General features: G+C 39.4%; 1 protein-coding gene across 1 annotated transcript in view; it reads left to right on the top strand.

Moving 5' to 3' along the window:
• ESYT1 (extended synaptotagmin 1) overlaps positions 1-19433 on the top strand; it is a 79288-nt gene that overhangs the window by 41787 nt on the left and 18068 nt on the right. Inside the window, exons 5-19 of the mRNA XM_058170692.1 lie at positions 1064-1136; positions 2014-2103; positions 4531-4586; positions 4966-5089; positions 5170-5346; positions 5551-5633; positions 5919-5967; positions 6862-6951; positions 7491-7583; positions 9649-9720; positions 10544-10630; positions 10715-10864; positions 13567-13719; positions 16558-16734; positions 19304-19386. Coding sequence (XP_058026675.1) covers positions 1064-1136; positions 2014-2103; positions 4531-4586; positions 4966-5089; positions 5170-5346; positions 5551-5633; positions 5919-5967; positions 6862-6951; positions 7491-7583; positions 9649-9720; positions 10544-10630; positions 10715-10864; positions 13567-13719; positions 16558-16734; positions 19304-19386 — 1557 coding nt within the window. The remainder of the gene's footprint in view (positions 1-1063; positions 1137-2013; positions 2104-4530; positions 4587-4965; positions 5090-5169; positions 5347-5550; positions 5634-5918; positions 5968-6861; positions 6952-7490; positions 7584-9648; positions 9721-10543; positions 10631-10714; positions 10865-13566; positions 13720-16557; positions 16735-19303; positions 19387-19433) is intronic.

The following is a 19433-nucleotide window of genomic DNA, read 5'->3' as shown; positions in this document are numbered from 1 at the left end:
CAGGTCCTAACCAAGGACCTAAGAGCTGTTAAGGTGGTGGTGGTTGCTATTGTTGTACTATTATTATTATTATTATTATTATTATTATTATTATTATTATTATTATTATTATTGTCATCATCATCATCAGATAGTACTATTTCTCTATGCTGTAATTACATTCCCTTGTGCAGTAATTGCATTCCCTTTTGCAATTACTGTCACTGGACAGGTAGTCCTAGCTGAATGAGTAATTGGGACCTGCAATTCCATTGCCTAGCCACATAGTCAAAAGCGCTACATCAGATGCCAATTTGTGACAACAGTTGTAGCCGTCTCCGTTGCTATTGTTAGGCGAATTCCGCACAGTCACATTGTCCCTCAGTCATGTGATTACCATTTATGACCTCCTGCCGGCTTTCAAGGAGATTTTGCTTGTGGGGACCTGGCACTGAAGGTTGCAAATTGCGATCATGTGACCAGAGGATTCTACAATATTGTAATGTGCAGGCTGGTTGCCAAGCCAGCCAAAATCACAGTTGTGCGACTGCTGGGACATTACAATGGCTACAACTACAAGGTACCATCGTAGCCCCCCCCCCCCAAATCGTTCAGCAGTATCATAACTCCAAGCAATCACTGAATGAATTATGGTTATTCAACAATATATATAGTATAGTATACGAACTATGTTCAGGTGGCAGTTATGGCGGGGGAAATAAAAATAGGAAAGCACCGATAGCAGTAGCCTCTGAAAAAAGCTGCTCAGATGGACAGAGTTGCAGGAGATACCATTTTCTAGACCAGTGGTTCTCAAACATTTTGGCTCCAGCAACTGTTGACATTTTAAAAATGATTGAGGACTACAAAGCGCTTTGGTTATGAGGGTTATAGCTATCAATTTTAGAAATCAAAACCGAGAATTTCAAACTATACCGTTGACATCTCAACCCCCCTGAGAGGACATCCTTAGACCACACTTTGAGAATCAATGCTCTTGACCTTTTGTTGGTCCTTTCTTGTGTAGTCTTGCTCCTTCAGTCCCCATATTGCTATTTTTCTTGATTTTTTCCTTTTGTGACAGTTACGTGGGTGATGTCCAGATTGACGTGGAAGTGAAGAAATTTTTCTGCAAGGCTGGAGTGAAAGGCATGCAGGTAAAGTAGGCTAGGACTGAGATCTAAGTCTTGGTCAAAATTAGCCTTTCTCCCAGGGAATTAGGAAAGTCTACACCTCTGAGCACCAGATTGAGAAAGGCAAATCAGCAAACTATATCTTATTTCAGGTTTTTAAAGATTAAATAAACCACATTCCTTCTCGGAACTTGATATTCTCTAGAAGCTTTAGAAAACATTAATAATTCCTGCCCAGGCTGATCTTGGGCTGTAGATATCTCTGAATTAGTTCTCGGTGATGGCATTTATATTTCTGAAAATAGTTTCCTCTCAGAATTCTGTCATTTGCAGAATGATGCAGGAGACCTTTACTTTGGCAACACGCTGTATTATTCCCAGCAATGCCATCTTGCCTTTCTTCCTCTTGGATTTTTTTTTTTTAAACATCTCTGCCCATCTGGTGTCTTTTCACCAATCTTTGAAAGGGAGCCAATTAATTCTGGGCATTCAAGAAAGGATTCCTCAGCTGTGTTGAACTCTTTAGAGCAATGTTTTCCCACCTCAGCTACTTTAAGGTATGCAAACTTCTACCCCCCAGAATTTCCCAGCCGATCCTGAGAGTTGAAGTCCACTCATCTACGGTTGAGAAACAGTGATTTAGAGGGTGAGAGTAAAAGTTAAGCCAAATAGTTTTGAGCACTGGAAGGCAAAAAGGGCTGGTGATATTTCATTGATACCATTAGCTTCAGTTTCCTACCATTGTTGAAAGGAGGCTCAAATCTTGACCTACCCTGTGACATTGTGCCCCCTCCTGTTCGTCAAAGTGAACCGAGTCTTTGTTGATATGGAAGGACTATCATCCTACGCTTGCTTCAGAGCCCAGAAATTGGGAATCTCATGCTTCTCATTTCCCCTGTAGCTACATGGCATGTTGAGAGTCATTCTGGAACCCCTCATCGGAGACGTCCCAATCATAGGAGCTCTTACCCTGTTTTTCATTCGTCGCCCAGTAAGTATTCGGATATATTCCTGGTGTTTTCCTAAACTGCCAGTCAATTGTTGTTGTTATTGTTTCACACCCATCTCAAATTTGTGATATTGGGCACCTCAAGCAGCGAAAGCGGACACAAAAACAATAAGCAAAATACATATAAAACAACAAAAGATATAAAATCATTAAAACCAATTAAAACCATCAAACAACTTACAATCCGTACATCACAATCCGTACAAGTATCTTGCAGATTCAACACATTGCTAGATCCCCAAGCACAATGACAAGTCCATAGCTCCAGATCCTTTTACCAAGGCAGTAGCGTTGAGGCCAATCTAACCTCCATGATATGATGTTCCAAAAGGCACGTGCTAAATACAAAGAACAAGGAATAGACAAAATTATTTTAAAAAGAAAGCTCTAAAAAAGAAACAAAAACATGCAGGGCATATATTCATACATTACTAATCTATATTGATATGTTATTGATTCATCAATTGTTGGTAACATCAATTTTGCAGTCCACTATATAGTTGGAGCCATCTGTTTGTCTTTGCAATGCTGAACAATATATTGTTTAGTTTTAAATAAAGTATAGAAAATCTACGTTCTTTGTCCAGCTGTTAACTCCCTGTGATAGGAATAAAGTTCAAAAAAATAGCGACATCTGAAAATGTTGAATCACAAAATTGAATTAACACAGAACATCTTTTCCTAAGTGAAGTGTGTTAGACTCTCTAGAAACATATAATAAAATAAAACAGGGGTGTTAAACTCAAGGCCCGTGGACTGAATCTGGCCCATGGGGCTGCCCTGGAAACAGCAAAGGACCAGCCTGCAATGCCTCTGCCAGTGAAAATGGAGCTTGGGAGGGCCGCCCATGGCCCTCCCGAGTTCCGTTTTCACTGGCAGAGGGTTGCAGGAGGCCATTGCAGGCAAAAACGGAGCTCGGGAGCCCATTTTCACTGGCAGAGCGCTCAGGCCACCACGGGCACCCGCAACATGAGTGATGTCAACCTGGCCATGCCCCCTGGCCACGGCCCCTCCCCGGCCCTCCCGAGGTCAAACCCAACCCTGATGCGGCCCTCAGGGAAATTATGTTTTGACACCCCTGAAATAAAGTATCAGTGTCATTGCATCTCCAAAATCTAATCATTTACTCAGGCCTTCTCTTATATGTAGAAGTTATTTCTGAAATATTATTTCGTGTTGAAAAACTCATGACCTGTTGGGTCATCCTTTTAGAGATATTCCCTTACCAAATTCCCTTAATGCCATGAATGATGATAGAATTTCAAATGCGCTGCCTTCACTGGAAAAGTTGGGATACCCTCAGAGATGCATCTGCCTTGAAAATAGTTCATGTTGAACTGTAGAGCACAGTCAAACATCAGCACAGGAAATGTTTTATGACATTTGGTATCATGTCATAAACTGTTTAGCCCAAGTTGAACTGTATAGCTAAGTCAAACTCAGAACAGGAAACGTTTTATGGTGTTTGATAACTATATCATAAACTGTTTTATGACAATGTTTATGTTATACACTGTTTTATAAAATTTGCCAAATTTCAGTACTTTGGGAATCCATGGGTCTTGGATTTTGGACAGACTTTGTAGGTCATCCCATTTGACATACCTTGGTTCAAAAATTGTTGCCCTACGATGCACTGTTTCTACCTGAGTTAAAGGTTACAGGAATGAAATCTTTAATAGTATATAAATACACATACACATATATGACAGTTATAAAAAGTTTTAAAAAGTTAGTTAAGAAGCAAAATAAAAAGGATTTTTAAAAACATAAGAAAAAGGGAGGACATAAGAAAAAGGTCCGATTAATTGTATATGATGGTACATTAAATATGTTATTGGATATGAATGTTAAAATAAAACTTTTTATAAAAAAAAAAGAAAAAGGGAGGACATCCAGAATGCCAAGTGTGGTTGATATCTGTATGTATCTCAGTGATAATGTCAATTTCATGTCTCCCTTATCTTCCTACGTTGGTCAATTACTCATTTGACTGATAGTGATCTGTTATTGATTCCTCTGTTTGTCAGTATCCTACAAAAGTAAGTTTAACAAAGGACAGTGTATTTTGAGTGTTAAAAACAATGTTGCTTTTTCATAGGCTCTTGATTGTACCCATTCAAATGCCATTGATTCAAGTGTTCTAGGATCAAGCAATGCCTGTGCATAAATAAAGCCATTTGTAGAAGCTTTGGGTTTACATGTAGTAGAGTTTTCTTAATAAAACAAATACTGGAAAGTTATATGTATTTTATTAAACTCTATCATTAAACAATCTCTCAAATAATCTGCCATAATACACAGCATTATGAAGAGATCTTTGCAATACCTTCAATCTCGATTATTTCATTGCTATCAACCCTCTACAGTGGATTTACTACTAACTTCTACATTGCACGTTTTTTCCAGGCTTTGGACATTAATTGGACAGGAATGACCAATCTATTGGACATCCCTGGACTGAGGTAAATTTATGGTGGCCCTAACTTTCTGGAAGGTTATAAGAGAAGCGCAAGAAGGAAATGAGCATAACTGTTTCTGGAAAGACCTAGGGGTGTATCGGCCAAAACTGCTTGGGAAGGCATCTTCTGTGAATCCAGATTACAGCCTGCCGTGGAACTAAATGTGTAAGAGAGCCAAAAGTTGCAAGATTTTACAGGCTGAAGGAAAAACTTAAAAGAGGAAGAAAATTGATTTTGTTGAAGGGGAATATTCTGAAAGTAGAATGGCATTGAGAGATATTGGAGTATGTGTTTATCTTTGCATGAGGTAACTTATTGAGAGAGCATGATTAGCAGATTATTAAGACATAGTGTGACCAGCAGGATCTGTTTTCCTCAACAGCTCACTGTCTGACACAATGATCATGGACTCCATTGCCTCTTTCTTGGTTCTCCCCAACCGCTTGCTCATCCCACTGATCCCTGATCTCCATGAAGCAGCTGAACTCCGCTGCCCAATTCCCAGGGTAAAGCAAAATGACTGGTGAGATGAATGTTATTGCTTGGTGAGTTGGAGTGGTGGACATGATCTTCTTTCTCCCTTCAGGGCATTGTCCGTGTATATCTAATGGAGGCTAAGAATGTGCAGTCCAAGGATAAGTACATTAAAGGGATGATTGAGGGCAAGTCAGATCCATATGCCATTGTGCGTGTTGGAACCCAGGTCTTCACCAGCAAAGTCATTGATGAAGACCTCAATCCCAAGTGGAATGAAATGTATGAGGTAATTATCCGCCAGATAAAGTGGTAATTTAAATATAAATGTTTAGGGATGCTACATGTCATGTCTAATCTCCATCTTATCTTAGCTTTTCCATTTCATGCAATACAACTATCATTGCTTTCCTTTCTCTGTTGGAAGAAGCACTCCTATGGCCTACACAATTAGTGGTATCTGCTCTGACTCCCCACCTCACTGTCCCTACAGTTTGTTGTACACGAGGTACCAGGGCAGGAACTGGAGGTGGAGCTGTTTGACAAAGATCCTGATCAGGATGACTTCTTGGGCAGGTGAGAAGCTGGCTGGGTTTTGGTTTCAAGTCAAGCAGGAAATTGAGACCGAGTTGAATGAGTGATGGTGGGTTGGAAACTGGAACTTCACTGCTGGAGATGATTGGGACAGTATTGAAAAAAATATAAATAGTTAAAAATCCAGGCTAAAGATCAGCAGCTTCAACCCCAGCTCAAGAAGTTGGATATATGAGGTCTGCATAAATCTGACTGTATCTTGGACTATTCATTAAAATCCTAGAATTGGTGGATATACCTTTATCAGCATCTACTTTCTTTTCTCAGGATGAAGCTGGACTTTGGGGAGGTGTTCAGGGCTCGTGTGTTAGAGGAGGTGAGCACTGAGGAAGGGTGATGGCTGATTCATACTTAAAACCAACTATAGGTTGGTTAAACACAACTACAAGGGTACAGTCCAGTGGTGGAATTCATTTTTTTTTACTACCGGTTCTGTGGGCATGGCTTGGTGGGAGTGATGTGGCTTGGTGGGCGTGGCATGGCAGGGGAAGGATACTGCAAAATCTCCATTCCCACCCCACGGGAAGGATACTGCAAAATCCCCATTCTCTCCCCACACCTGGAGGAAGGATATTGCAAAATCTCCATTCCCACCCCATTCTGGGGTGGTAGAGGTGGTATTTGCCGGTTCTCCGAACTACTCAAAATTTCCGCTACGGGTTCTCCAGAACCTGTCAGAACCTGCTGAATTTCACCCCTGGTACAGTCATGAGTAGAGAATCTTCAGCTAAATGAAAACAAGGGGGACTATAAAAGCTCTTTTGGGGCGGGGGCAGAAAATAGGATGGTAGAAAGATTTTAAAAGTGTCATAGAACTTTTGTATGTATCTATAACAACTTGTACCATAAATCTTACAAAAGCAAAAGGGTACAACTTGAGGCTCCAGAACTATAAACAGCCACAAAAGCCTTTTCAAATGTTGCTACGAAATTGTAATTTTAATAGAAGGAAACTCCTAACTAAAGAGAATATATTCCAATTAACTGAATTGATTTCATTTAAAGCAAAATTAACTTGTGCCCTTGTGTGATATACAGAATGTAGCCGTGCTACATCACTCAAGATCAGAGTTTGGTTTTCAGTCCCGTCCCACCTCCCCCCAAAAAAAGTTATGCATCCCTGAGTTATAGGAAGAAATCTCTGTTGGTAAATATTAAGGGTTTTCCTATCCATAGAGAATTTTTAATTTCTTTTCTGCTTTCCTGACAGTGGTTCCCGTTACAAGATGGGGGCCAGGCTCGTGTGCATTTACGTCTGGAATGGCATACACTCATGTCAGATGTTTCCAAGTTGGATCAAGTGAGTGCAGACACTTAGAGAAGAATCATGTGGTTTAGTGGTGTTTTGGGGATGGCAATATCAGTCATTACTTGAGTTTCTTTTTACTTGGAGAAGCCAAAGATTGGTGAGTCTCAAAGCTTCGAATTAGAAGCTTTTAGAGGAAACTTTCCTTAGAGAAATATACGTATTATGAGAACTAGATAGGATTCGGGATTAAATTTGGACCATGAATTGCAAATTGACATATTTTTTATTATTTCCACAAGACAAGCAGGGTTCTGCGGCTTGGAAGGCATGATGGGAAACTAACTGGGGAGTTGGGGGAATAATCTCCGAAAAATGCCCTGATATAAACTGGTATGAAGATGAGCACAACTTTAGAAGAAAGTTTAAAATGAAAAATGGCTTGTAAACATCTTATCTTGTTAAGACTATGTTGAGAGCCAAAACTGGGTCTCTTTGGTGAGATGGAAGATACGCTATAGGATATAGATATGCTAGATGTTATGTGAAAAATGCTAATTAATGCTGATATATTTTTTATATGCTGTTTGAAGGTTCTTCAGTGGAACAAAACTATCTCCTCAAAGCCAGATCCTCCATCAGCAGCCATCTTGGTGATATATTTAGACAGAGCACAAGACTTGCCAGTGAGTAGTCAGTCATAAGATAGCATCTCCTTCACAATAGGTTCTTTTATTTAACCCAAAGTCACTTTTTATTATGAAATGGGGCAGAGCTTGGGTGTGAATTTGAAAGTTGATAAGTTTTTCCTATTCCAAAATTGGAAACCCTGGGAATTGGAACAATTGGGAAGGGATGGGCAGAGTGATGGGGCAAAGCATCCACAAGCAAATGTCTTTTTTAAAGCCACTTATTTATACATGAAATTTATACATTACCTCCATCATGTTGGACTCTAGGTAGTTTTACAACTATTTATATTAAAAATATGATCATAAATATCCTATTGTGACCAGCACCAGTGTTTTAGCCACAGTGTTCTTCTTTCTGTGTACGTGTTTTCTTTGCTTATATTGTAACTGATACTTAGAGATCAGTAGTCCAGGTACATAAAAGGTAGACCTGTTCCAATAAACATGAGAGATAAACTTGTAAAAGATGTTAAAGAGCTCGTTGCAGTGCAACTTGCATGATGCAGCTTTGTACAGAAAACATTCTGCCATGTGGCCTGAGTTTGATCACCTTGTAAAATTTAGAGGCCTGTGCATTAGTTAATGGAGGTAGACAAAATTACTGCAACTTCACGGTTGATCAGCTTATTAAGTCATCCAAGATTGTGTTGAGTTTAAAGTTCTATAAATGAAAAGTCGGGAGCTTTTTTCTTAGGTATGTTGACCTAAAATTTTGCCAGACTATGTTTCTAAACACATATCCTACTACTGGTAACTATATTCTTCGTGACAACTTTTATCTCATCTCTAGCCCACTGCAGAAGCAGTTTACCTTCATCTTTAGCTGTTCTGGTTTTAAAGTTATTTAAGCCTTTCACATAAGCATTATGTGACATAAAGCCTACTCACCTACCGTGTTTCCCTGAAAATAAGCCCTAGCCTGATTTTAATTGTGCTCCTAATATAAGCCCTACCCCAAAATAAGCCTCAGTTAAGATTGTCATCAGCTGTGGGGGGGGGGCAGCAACTGCGGCCTCTAATTTGTTCAACAATGCTATAAGAACAGAGGTTCCTCCAAGTCTTGTTTTAAGAGTGGAGGAATCTACATGAAGAAGCGGCACATCACAGGTTGGGCATCAAAAGTGTGTGCTGATGCTGATCTCCCAAAAGCCTCAGTATTGCCTGTAGCAAGGAATGCTATGATATACAGATCCAAAATCCCTAAAGATTCTTAGATTAATCCATCAGAATAGAGCTGGAAAGGACCTTAGAGGTCTTCTAGTCTAAACCCCTGCTTAAACAGGATACTCTATACCATTTCAGATAGGTGTCTGCCCAGTCTTTTCTTAAAAACCTCCCGTGATGAAGCATCTACAACTTCTGAAGGCAAGGTGTTCGACGGGTTAATTGTCCTTCCTCACTGTTAGGAAATTTCTCCTTAATTCCAGGTTACTTTTCTTCTTGATTAGTTTCCATCCATTGTTTCTTGTCTTGCCTTCTGGTGTTTTGGAAAATAAGTTGATCCCCTCTTCTTTGGGGCAGCCCCTGAAATATTGGAATATTGCTATCATGTCACCCCTAGTCCTTCTTTTCTCTAGACTGGCCATACCCAATTGCTGCCATCGTTTTTATCTCCAGGCCCTTAATCATCTTAGTTGCTCTTCTTTGCACATTTTCCGAAATCTCAACATCTTTTTTGTAATGTGATGACCAAAACTGGATGCAGTATTCCAGATGTGGTTTTACTAAGGCTTTATAAAGAGGTACTAATATTTCACATGATTTTTTGAGCCAGGTCTCGCCTAATCTATACTTGTACCTTTGGTTTTTTCTGCCTAAGTGTAAAACCTTGCTTTTCTCTTAAATTTCATGTTGTTGGATAGGGCCCATTGTTCAGGTCTGATCAAGATGTTTTTGGATCCTAAATTTGTCTTCTGGAGTGTTGGCTATTCCTCCCAGCTTAGTTTTATCTGCAAATTTGATGAGTTTCCCTTCTATTCCCTCATCTAAGTCATCTAAGATTCTCCACTATGTCCATCCCAGATGAATACTATCATTTATCTCCTCTTACTTTACTCAGCTGAAGAAATCTAGTAAGGAGCCCAATCCTATGGTCCAGCTATCAGTTCAGGATGTCACTCGGGAGAGCCGGGTAAGAACATTTATTTTTTTCTGGTTGCCTTCCATTTATAGCCATTTGATGTACTATATAAATGTGGAAATACTGGTAGCACATTGCAGATTTACAGGGTGAAATGCATCTTGTCCCATTTCCTCCAAATTGTATGATCTCATAGAAACAGTGCCTAGGTGGGAAGGCTGGTTCTAACTTTTATCATCCATTCTGGTATCTAAATTCAGAACAGTAGCAGCTTGCTTGGAGGGCTTCAGACAAGTTTGAATTTTAGCATGAGATTTGGGTGCCAGGTTGCTCTTTCCTCTGCTTCACATTCTGACAGCAAAGCAAGACAAAGAGGATGAGTGAATGCTAGAAACTAAATCTTGTGAACATTGAAAGTACTGGCAGTATTTGGCTTTGAGAAGAGTGAGGAAGGAAAGCTATTCAAATGCCGGAAATTATGTCATACAGAAGAAGATCAACACCTCCTATTAATCATAGAATGCAGGACATAAAACAAGAGTCTGAATTACAGATAGGCAGATGCCAGTTGAACATTAGAAAAAAATGCTCTAGTAGAGAAAGCTGTTTGCCAGATCTAATTCCTGAGAGAGCTTATCAATCAAAAGAATGCTGTTTCTAACTCTGCCTACAGAGTGCAGTAGTATTCCATTGTCATTTTTCGCCAATGCTACATTGTAATTCATTTTCTTTCTTTCTTTCTTTCTTCCTCTTTCTTTCTTTCTTTCTTTCTTTCTTTCTTTCTTTCTTTCTTTCTTTCTTTCTTTTTTTCTTCCTTCTTTCCTTCCTTCCTTCCTTCCTCCCTTCCTCCCTCTCTCTCTCTTTCTCCTGCTAGGTTGTCTATAACACTGTCTCCCCTGTCTGGGATGATGCCTTCCGCTTTTTCCTGCAAGACCCGACTGTTGAGGATATTGATATACAGGTACGATTCCTGTTCTCTTCCAAACCCATCCAGCCACTTTCTGCACAACAGCAGCTGCAGAAATTCTTCTTTTTGACTCCATAGGTCAAAGATGACAACCGACAAACCACTCTGGGCTCCATCACAATCCACTTGTCCCGCCTTTTAAGTGCTGATAATCTGACCCTGGACCAGTGGTTCCAGCTGGAAAATTCTGGACCCAACAGCCGTATCTACATGAAACTCATTATGCGGGTAAAAAGCTTTGGGTTAATGTTGTGTTAGGACTTGGGAAATGATACAGAGGTTTCCCTTTCATCTTCAGTTCTAGCTGTTTGTAAAAATGCATTACATACACCTACTTGTGAAATCCACAAAGTATTTTATTTCAAAATAGGAGTTGGAAAAAACGGAGAGAGCCATTGATTCTATACTGTTTCTGTTTTAAGTGGGAATCTCTTTTGTTTGTTTGTTTAACAATAGCAATAGCATTTAGACTTACATATACCACTTCACAGTGCTCTACAGCCCTCTCTGAGCGGTTTACAGATATATTGCCCCCAACAATCTGGGTCCTCATTTTACCGACCTCGGAAAGATGGAAGGCTGAGACAACCTTGAGCCTGGTGAGATTTGAACTGCCAAATTGCAGGCAGCCGGCAGAAGTAGCCTGCAGTACTGCACTCTAACCACTGCACTACTGTTCTTCCCTGATTCCAATGCTTTGTCATCAAGTTTCCTTTCCCCAACATGCTACAATAAATGAGTTCTTATGGATATTGAAAAAGACGGCACATTTCCCCTCCGAGATTTGGTTTTCTTTACTTCTCTCTGAGCAACATCAGGGGCCAGCAGAGAGTGTTGGGAAAAGTTTCTCCTCTTAAACTGTGAGAAATACAATTTGAAGAGATTAAAATGAAACTTCTAGCTGATTCTCAAAGCCTGGCTTTAGGTGATATGGAAGAGCTACGCCCAAATCCTCCTGGGCCTTTTATCTACTGGGTGTAAATTTTTGTTCTTATTGTCCCCTTCACATTAGTTCAAAAAAAAAATCTCTGCTAGCTACAGAGTGAGGAAATATGCAGATGAAATATCTTTCTCCTTATGTAGTGAAATAAACAGTTTTGTTTTGGGGGTCAGACTCAGGGGTGAAATCCAGAAGGTTCTGACAGGTTCTGGAGAATCGATAGCAGAAATTTTGAGTAGTTCAGAGAACTGGCAAATACCACCGCCGGCTGGCCCCAGAGTGGGGTGGGAATGGAGATTTTGCAGTATCCTTCCCTTGTGACACCCACCAAGCCATACCACACCTACCAAGCCACGCCCACAGAACCAGTAGTAAAAAAAAAATGGATTTCACCACTGGTCAGACTGGAAAAAGTGTGGAAATTCTTTGGAGAATCTCATCCTTTTGGTAGTACAAGAATCTTTTCCAGTCACAGCTGCTTTGAAGAAAGGAAAAAAGTTTGGGGAGGGTCTGTTATAAATTTCCTGCATAATTTTTATGGCCTTATTGTCCTAAGTATAAAGGGGGATTCATGCCTTTTACTGCTAGTTAAGCTTAAATATAGGTAGTCCTTGACTTACAACAGTTCATTTAATGACTGTTCGAAGTTACAATAGCACTAAAAAAAGTGACTTATGACCATTTTCCACACTTGCGACCATTGCAGCATCCCCATGGTCAAGTGATTTACATTCTTGACAACTGATGCTTGACAACTGATTCACATTTATGACGGTTGTAGAGTCTGGAGTCACATGATCCCCTTTTGCAACCTTCTGACAAGCAAAGTCAATGGGGAAGCCAGATTCACTTAGCAACCCTGTTACTACTTTGACAAATGCAGTGATTCACTTAACAAATGATGGCAAGAAAGATCATAAAATGAGGCAAAACTCACTTAACAAATTTCTCACTTACCAACCTAAATTTTGGGCTCAATTGTGGTTGTAAGTTTAGGACTACCTGTATTGCACTCCACAGGGATGAGCAGTATATCTAAGCTATATAAGCAGCCCAAGTGTTATGCTTCAACATCCAATCTGACTTGATGTGTTGCAGAGGTGGGTTTCAGCAAGTTCTGACCAGATCTGGAGAACCTGTAGTGGAAATTTTGAGTAGTTTGGAGAACCGGTAGTAAAAATTCTGACTGGCCTCGACCCCATCTATTCTCTGCCTCCTGAGTCCCAGCTGATCGGGAGGAAATGGGGATTTTGCAGTAACCTTCTCCTGGATTGGGGAGGGAATGGAGATTTTACAGTATCCTTCTCCTGCCACGCCCACCAAGACACGCCCACAGAACCGGTAGTAAAAAAAATTGAAACCCACCACTGATGTGTTGGTCCAACACCATCAATGAGAAGTCCAAGGTCCGGCCTGCCAAGAAATGGCGTCATTTATACAAATCTGGAAACCAGAGGCTAAATAAGATCTACTGATAGATTTATAACATTAGTTCTACAGATCAGACTTTGGTGATGAAGAGCTGGATGCAAGGTCGTTGGGATTTCTCAAGTGTTTAGCGAACTTTGTCACTTTAGCCACGAGCTAGAATCATGCATTGGAGATCTTTGAATATCTGTTTTGAATCTGCATGTCCGGAAATAAACTCCTATTTGTCTTGAGTTTTGTCTGGCTCCGTGGTTCACTCAGCTGTGGGATGCCTCTTCACTCCTCTTCAAGGTTTTCAAGCAAGGACTGGAACCACATTTTTCAGGACTGCCTGTATTTATTTCTAACATGCATTCCTGTACTAATAGTGGTTTGGATTTGATTGTTAAAATGACTACTTCTCATTCCATAATTTGATGTGTCCAGGATTGCAATAGGCAGCTGTAGCTAATGAGAGACAGATATTGCCACCTCATTATTGGGTTGAGGGTCAGCAGTTCCTCAGCTTCTCTTTGCCCAGGTGCCTAACCTGATTTTCCATTGCATATTATAATTTTTTCAGGTGTTATATCTGGATGCCCCTGAAGTCTGTTTCAATACCAGACCACGTCCCCCAGGAGATCTGAATGTCACAGAAAGTCCCCATCTTGGTAGCAGTGTCGATGTGCCTTCTCGGCCCACCAAAGCCAGTCCAGATGCTACTTTTGGCACTGAGGTAAGACTACACATTCTCCCCACCCAACCTTAATAGTCAGGCATGCCTTTTGGTAAGATAGGGCAGGGGTCTCCAACCTTGATCCCTTTAAGACTTGTGGACTTCAACTCCCAGAGTCCCTCAGCCAGCAAAGCTGGCTGAGAAACTCTCGGAGTTTAAGTCCACAAGTCTTAAAGTTGCCAAGGTTGGAGACCCCTGAGATAGGGGATCTTCTAAGCCAGTGATCCCCAACCTTTTTGGCACCAGGGACCGGTTTTGTCGAAGACAGTTTTTCCATGAACCGGTCACCTCCGACTATCTACCCTGGTTCCTAACGGGCCATGGATCAATACCAGTCCATGGCTTGAAGGGTTGGGGATCCCTGTTCTAAGCTATCCCTTCAAACTCGGAGATAGACCAGATTTGGTGTTCTTTATGGATGTTAATGATCTAAACATATGTAATTTGGTGATTAAGATTGTACAGACGTTGAGGAACAAGCAACTCTTCAACTTGTCAAAATGACATTCCAACTCACTTTTTAAAAAGGAGAGTATGAAATTCCCTCCTTAAGTCTTGCTATTTTTATAGAAAATGTGGACAAAGTTTTAATCATCGTAAGTTCAGTTATGCTATTCAGTTGTAGCCCCCAAAGCCTCTTCTTAACGGATCCCAAAATAACCTAACCCAGCTGCTATGAAAACATAAATAGTTTTGCTGTTAGTCAAAATAAGAACATAAGCTTCCTGTAGTTATTTGGCTGGCACTGTGGGATCTGGCTAAAAGTCTTCTAGTCTGGCTTCCTGTTTCCTACAGTGACCAGCCAGAACTCTCCAAGAAGCCCTGAAAATAACAGCTTTTCCCAACTCTCTAAACTTGTAGGTTTCAGTTCCCAGAATTTCCTTGCCATCTTGGTTATTGCTAAGAATCCTGGGGGTTGAAGTTCGCATACCTGGAACGGCTCAGTCACATACGCAGATTAGTTATTGTCTCTGAACATGAAAGACAATGGAGAAAGTAACTGTTCTTTGCAATTGTCTTTTGATAGTTATGGTAGCACAAATAAGAACCCTTGTTTGTTTGTTTGTTTGACTGTGATATTAAATTAATAAATACTATATATCAAGTTAAATTGATATTTAGATTTATATATCAATACTTAGAAATAATATGTATGAGTATAGCAATAGCACTTAGAGTTATATTCCGCTTCACAGTGCTTTATAGCCCACTCTTAAGCGGATCACAGAGTCAGCATGTTGCCCCCAACAATTTGAGTCCTCATTTTACTCACCTCGGAAGGATGGAAGGCTGAGTTAACCTTGAGCCTGGTGAGATTTGAACTGCCAAATTGCAGGCAGCCAGCAGTCAGCAGAAGTAGCCTGCAGTACTACATTCTAATTACTGCTCCATCACAGCTCAATATAAATGAAATTACTCTAAGATTTATATATCAATATTTATAATAAGTATAATAAGTATACATTAAATTATTCTAGTCAAATTTATATAACAGCCATCTCACTGTCTAAGTGACTGAGCAGTATGCAAGTAAAAATTGATAAAATCCAGATTAAAATCCATTCAAAAATTAACAAAGTTTAAAAGGCAGAGAGAGAGAGAGAGTGGCCTCTAGCCATCAGCCACCCTCAGGCTTGTATCCCATTCTTAGATCCCCATGCTAATTGACAGAGACAAGTCTTAACAGTCTTTTGGAAAGTGGATTTATTAGTCAAGACCATTTTTAGAAAGGTGAAACAAATAAATAAAAGGAAACAATATGCATAGTAGTAACTTTGTTCGCTGCAATTAGAACTTCCAAATCTGTTTGAAAGTAGATTTTTAGTTGCAGACTGGAAGTTTTTTGCTGGGCATCTGCAACAAGTAGTTTATTTGATATTTAATGCAGGATGCAGCTTCAGAAGGCTATAAAACTGAAACTTGTGTCATGCCTAATACATCCTTATGTGTTTTCCACATAACAGATACTGATTTCAAGGTATAATACATTTGTAATCAGAGAAGCAGATTTGAGGGGTAGAAAAAGGGGAGATAGACAGGCTCAGTTCTCAAGCACTGTAATTCCAGTAGAGACAATCAAGAGATTTACACGTTCCTGATTGCAGTGCTCCCTTTACAGCTTGCTCCTCCCTAGACCTGGGAAGTTGTATCTGATTATAGTCTGATAGTTTTGTTATTGCCTTTTATCACTGCTTCAGATTTTGCAGATTGCTTCATTACAATTGCTCTGATTTTTATTCCATTGTGTTTTACCATTCTGAAGTGGGTAAAGAGAAAATACAGATCTTAATAAATAGAATAGTGATCATACTTTTAACAAAGTACATAGTATCATAGATTTTGGACATGACATCAAAGTAGATCAGACAAATAAACTAAGGGAGTATAGATCAGAACAATTTTTTATTGTAACAGCCACCTAACAGAACTTTGCAGGTCTAGATGTGCTTCTCCTACTCTCACTGTATTGTTGTATGAACTAGAGAGAGGCCTGTATTAAGTTGTTTACTCAAACCAATTTCTTGAAGTGGGCGCAAGCCCTGTTAACTGGCTGTTCCCTTGGTAGCAACTCTTCTTCGTGTCCTTCAAGGCTGTCCCTTTATCCTTTTTGCTGTTGGCCAAATTCTGTCTGATTTTAGGAAAACTAAATGATCTGGGCATTCAGAATCTTAATTGAGTGTCTTCCTTATTCCATCCTGCTTAAAGAGAGTTGATTTGCTGTAACTAAAACAGAGAAGAGTTAAGAAATCCATGGAAACCAAACTAAGCCCCATTGTGTTGGATGATGGTGTTGATAGATCTGGCATGCCAACTGTGTCTCCTCTCACTGAATTCCAGAGTGTAATTCGCATTCACGTGCTGGAAGCGGAGAACCTAATTGCCAAGGATAATTTCATGGGTGGGATGATTAAGGGCAAGTCAGACCCATATGTCAAGGTGCGTTTGGGAGGCCAGAAGTTTCGCAGCAGAGTCATCAAGGAAGATCTCAATCCTCGCTGGAGCGAGATCTACGAGGTGAGTATACACCCCATCTCCTTCCACGCATATATTAAAACGATATCCTCCTCGACCTCTTATCATTGATTCCTCAAAGAGTTGGGTTTGATGAGGAAATAGATCATACTATTTTTTAGGACTATATATTTATACTCTATCTGACCTTGTAACTGAGCTCCTATCTGGGCAATAGAAAGTAGATAAAAGTTGTGCGGAAATGAATAGATTAACTTTAAGTATAAAAGATAAAGAGGAATTGGTGTATTTCAAGACATGAGAAATATTTTATGTACGATTAGAAAAGAGACAGAAATAAAAGACTATAAATAGATAAACAATGTTAATAAATGGAAAATAAATGAGAAAAATGGTAATGAAGAAATAGAAACCCAGATATCGCCAAAATAGATGGAAAAGGGAGACGGGGGATGAAGAAGAGAAGATTATAAATGTACAATCATGAAATGATGGATTGGGTAAAATAGAAAAGAAATCAAAAAGAAAGTATATATTATCAGAAGATTGGAGTTGCTCGGATACCAAACAAGGGAAATAATATACAACAAGGAAGAAAGAACAAAGGAATAGAAGGTAAGATAGAGGAGGTGAAGGAAAGAGAGGGATGGAAGGAAGGAGAAGGAGAGGAAGATAAGTTAGGGGATAAGAGTAGGAGAGAAGGTGAGAAAGGAGGGAAAAGAGGAGTGGGGGAGAGGAAAGGGAAGTAGGTATGAGGAAGGAGAGGAGGAGGAAGAAGGTAGGAAAAGAGAAAGAGGTTTGTTGTAAAATGAAAGGAAAGAAAGGGTAGAAGAGCAACTCCAAAGGTAATTAAAAAGTTTTATTTTTGTGCTTTCTTTAGAGAGAATATGTATGATTATCTATGAATAAGAAAATGTACATTTATAATATGTGTATAAGAAAAATAAAAAATAAAAAACTTTTTACAAAAAAAAAGAAAGTAGATAAAAGATTCTTTTTCAAATATGACTAACTGAATATTGGTCAAGTCTGATTTCTGAAACACATCATGCCCAAAGTACCTTTTTTAGCAATCAAATAGTAAAGGAGTCTGTATTTCTGGAATCAAAGTTCATTTGAATGTATTTACAACAAATCCAAACAGAACAAAGAAAAAAAAAAACGGGCTCTGAGAGCTTATGCACTGAAGGCAAATTCCTTGTGTGTCCATTCACACTTGGCCAATAAAGAATTCTATTCTATTATTATATATGTCCAGCTTTGTCACTCATCCAAAGTTGTCTTATAGTCACAGAGGAGTATTTGGAAACCTTGCTCTGAAATGGCTTCAGAGCTGGCAACTAAAGTGCCTAAATCAAACTCTGACATCCCCTGTAACTCCAGGAGGGATTCAGTTTTTTTCAGTGCTTTTTATACATGGCCCCAAATGCCAGAGCAATTCAAATCTCATTGGAAAATAATAGGGTTGTTTTTTTCTTTAATGCTCTCCCAGCAACAACAAAACTCAAATAACCAAAATCCATGTAATTTTGGATTATCTATTTGATGATTTCCATTTTCCCCCCATCCATGAAGCCTCTGCAGGAGTAATCAGGAGTAGAATATGTCTTCCATTGTTTTTTCCCATTGGCATGTTGAAAAGAATTTGCAAGTTAGAAATTCTAAGCAGTATCATTCTCCCTGCATGACCTTGGTTTATTACCAAAACTTTAAAGAAATTATATTCAATACGTAGCAAAGTAGAAACCAGGGCTGAAAAATCTCTTTTCACAATCAGCAAGATAGAGAAAAAGAATCAGCCGCTGATGTGTTCATGAATGTTTTAATTTAGGGTTTGCTGTTGGATTTTTTTTTAAATTCCCAAATTAGCTTATAATCTTTAGATTTCTTGACAGTCTCTCATGCAAAAGCCTTGTGTAGACTTTGAAATCTATCAAGCTTGGGTAGATGTTCTCATCTGCAAAAGGGAATAAGTAGCATGCAGCTAATCCCTGCCTTCCTCACAACATGAATCTTGAATTGATAATTGAAAGAGTGGAATGGAATGGAATGGAATGGAATGGAATGGAATGGAATGGAATGGAATGGAATAGAATAGAATAGAATAGAATAGAATAGAATAGAATAGAATTCTTTATTGGACAAGTGTGACTAGACACACAAGGAATTTGTCTCCGATGCATAAACTCTCAGTCTACATACAACAGCAAAGTGATAGGTCATATAGCATAGATCATAGCTACAATCATTAATCATAAGATACAACAAAGTGATAAATCATAGATATCAATAGAAGGTAATAGGAAAGATGAGAAGGTGAGAAAGGGATATTTCTTTATTTTATTTTACTGGATAGATACATCTAACCATTTAATTAACTAAACAAATGACTGAATCTCAACCCTTTCTCTTTGCAAAGAAGTAGGGCCAATTTCCAGGATATGAGGTTCCACCTCCTAGCTTTTTCATTGTTGGTTTAATACACTGAATCCACTGAGAGCTGGAATCAGAGCAAATATTGGCTTTCACTCCTGTTTCATTAAAGACTCCTCTTTCGATCACCGCTCCCGGCTTTTCTTCTTCTGTACAACAGCTCTCTTTTTTTTTCTAGGTCATTGTGAGTAACATCCCAGGACAGGAAGTAGAGTTCGACTTGTACGATAAAGATGTCGACAAAGATGATTTCCTGGGGAGGTAAGTTTAGAGCCAGGAAAAAAGTTGGACCAAAAAGAAGGTCACTG

Source organism: Ahaetulla prasina, chromosome 2 (assembly GCF_028640845.1).
Source record: "Ahaetulla prasina isolate Xishuangbanna chromosome 2, ASM2864084v1, whole genome shotgun sequence".
In the NCBI taxonomy this organism is placed as follows: Eukaryota; Metazoa; Chordata; class Lepidosauria; order Squamata; family Colubridae; genus Ahaetulla; species Ahaetulla prasina.
This window is presented reverse-complemented; position numbering and strand designations above follow the sequence as displayed.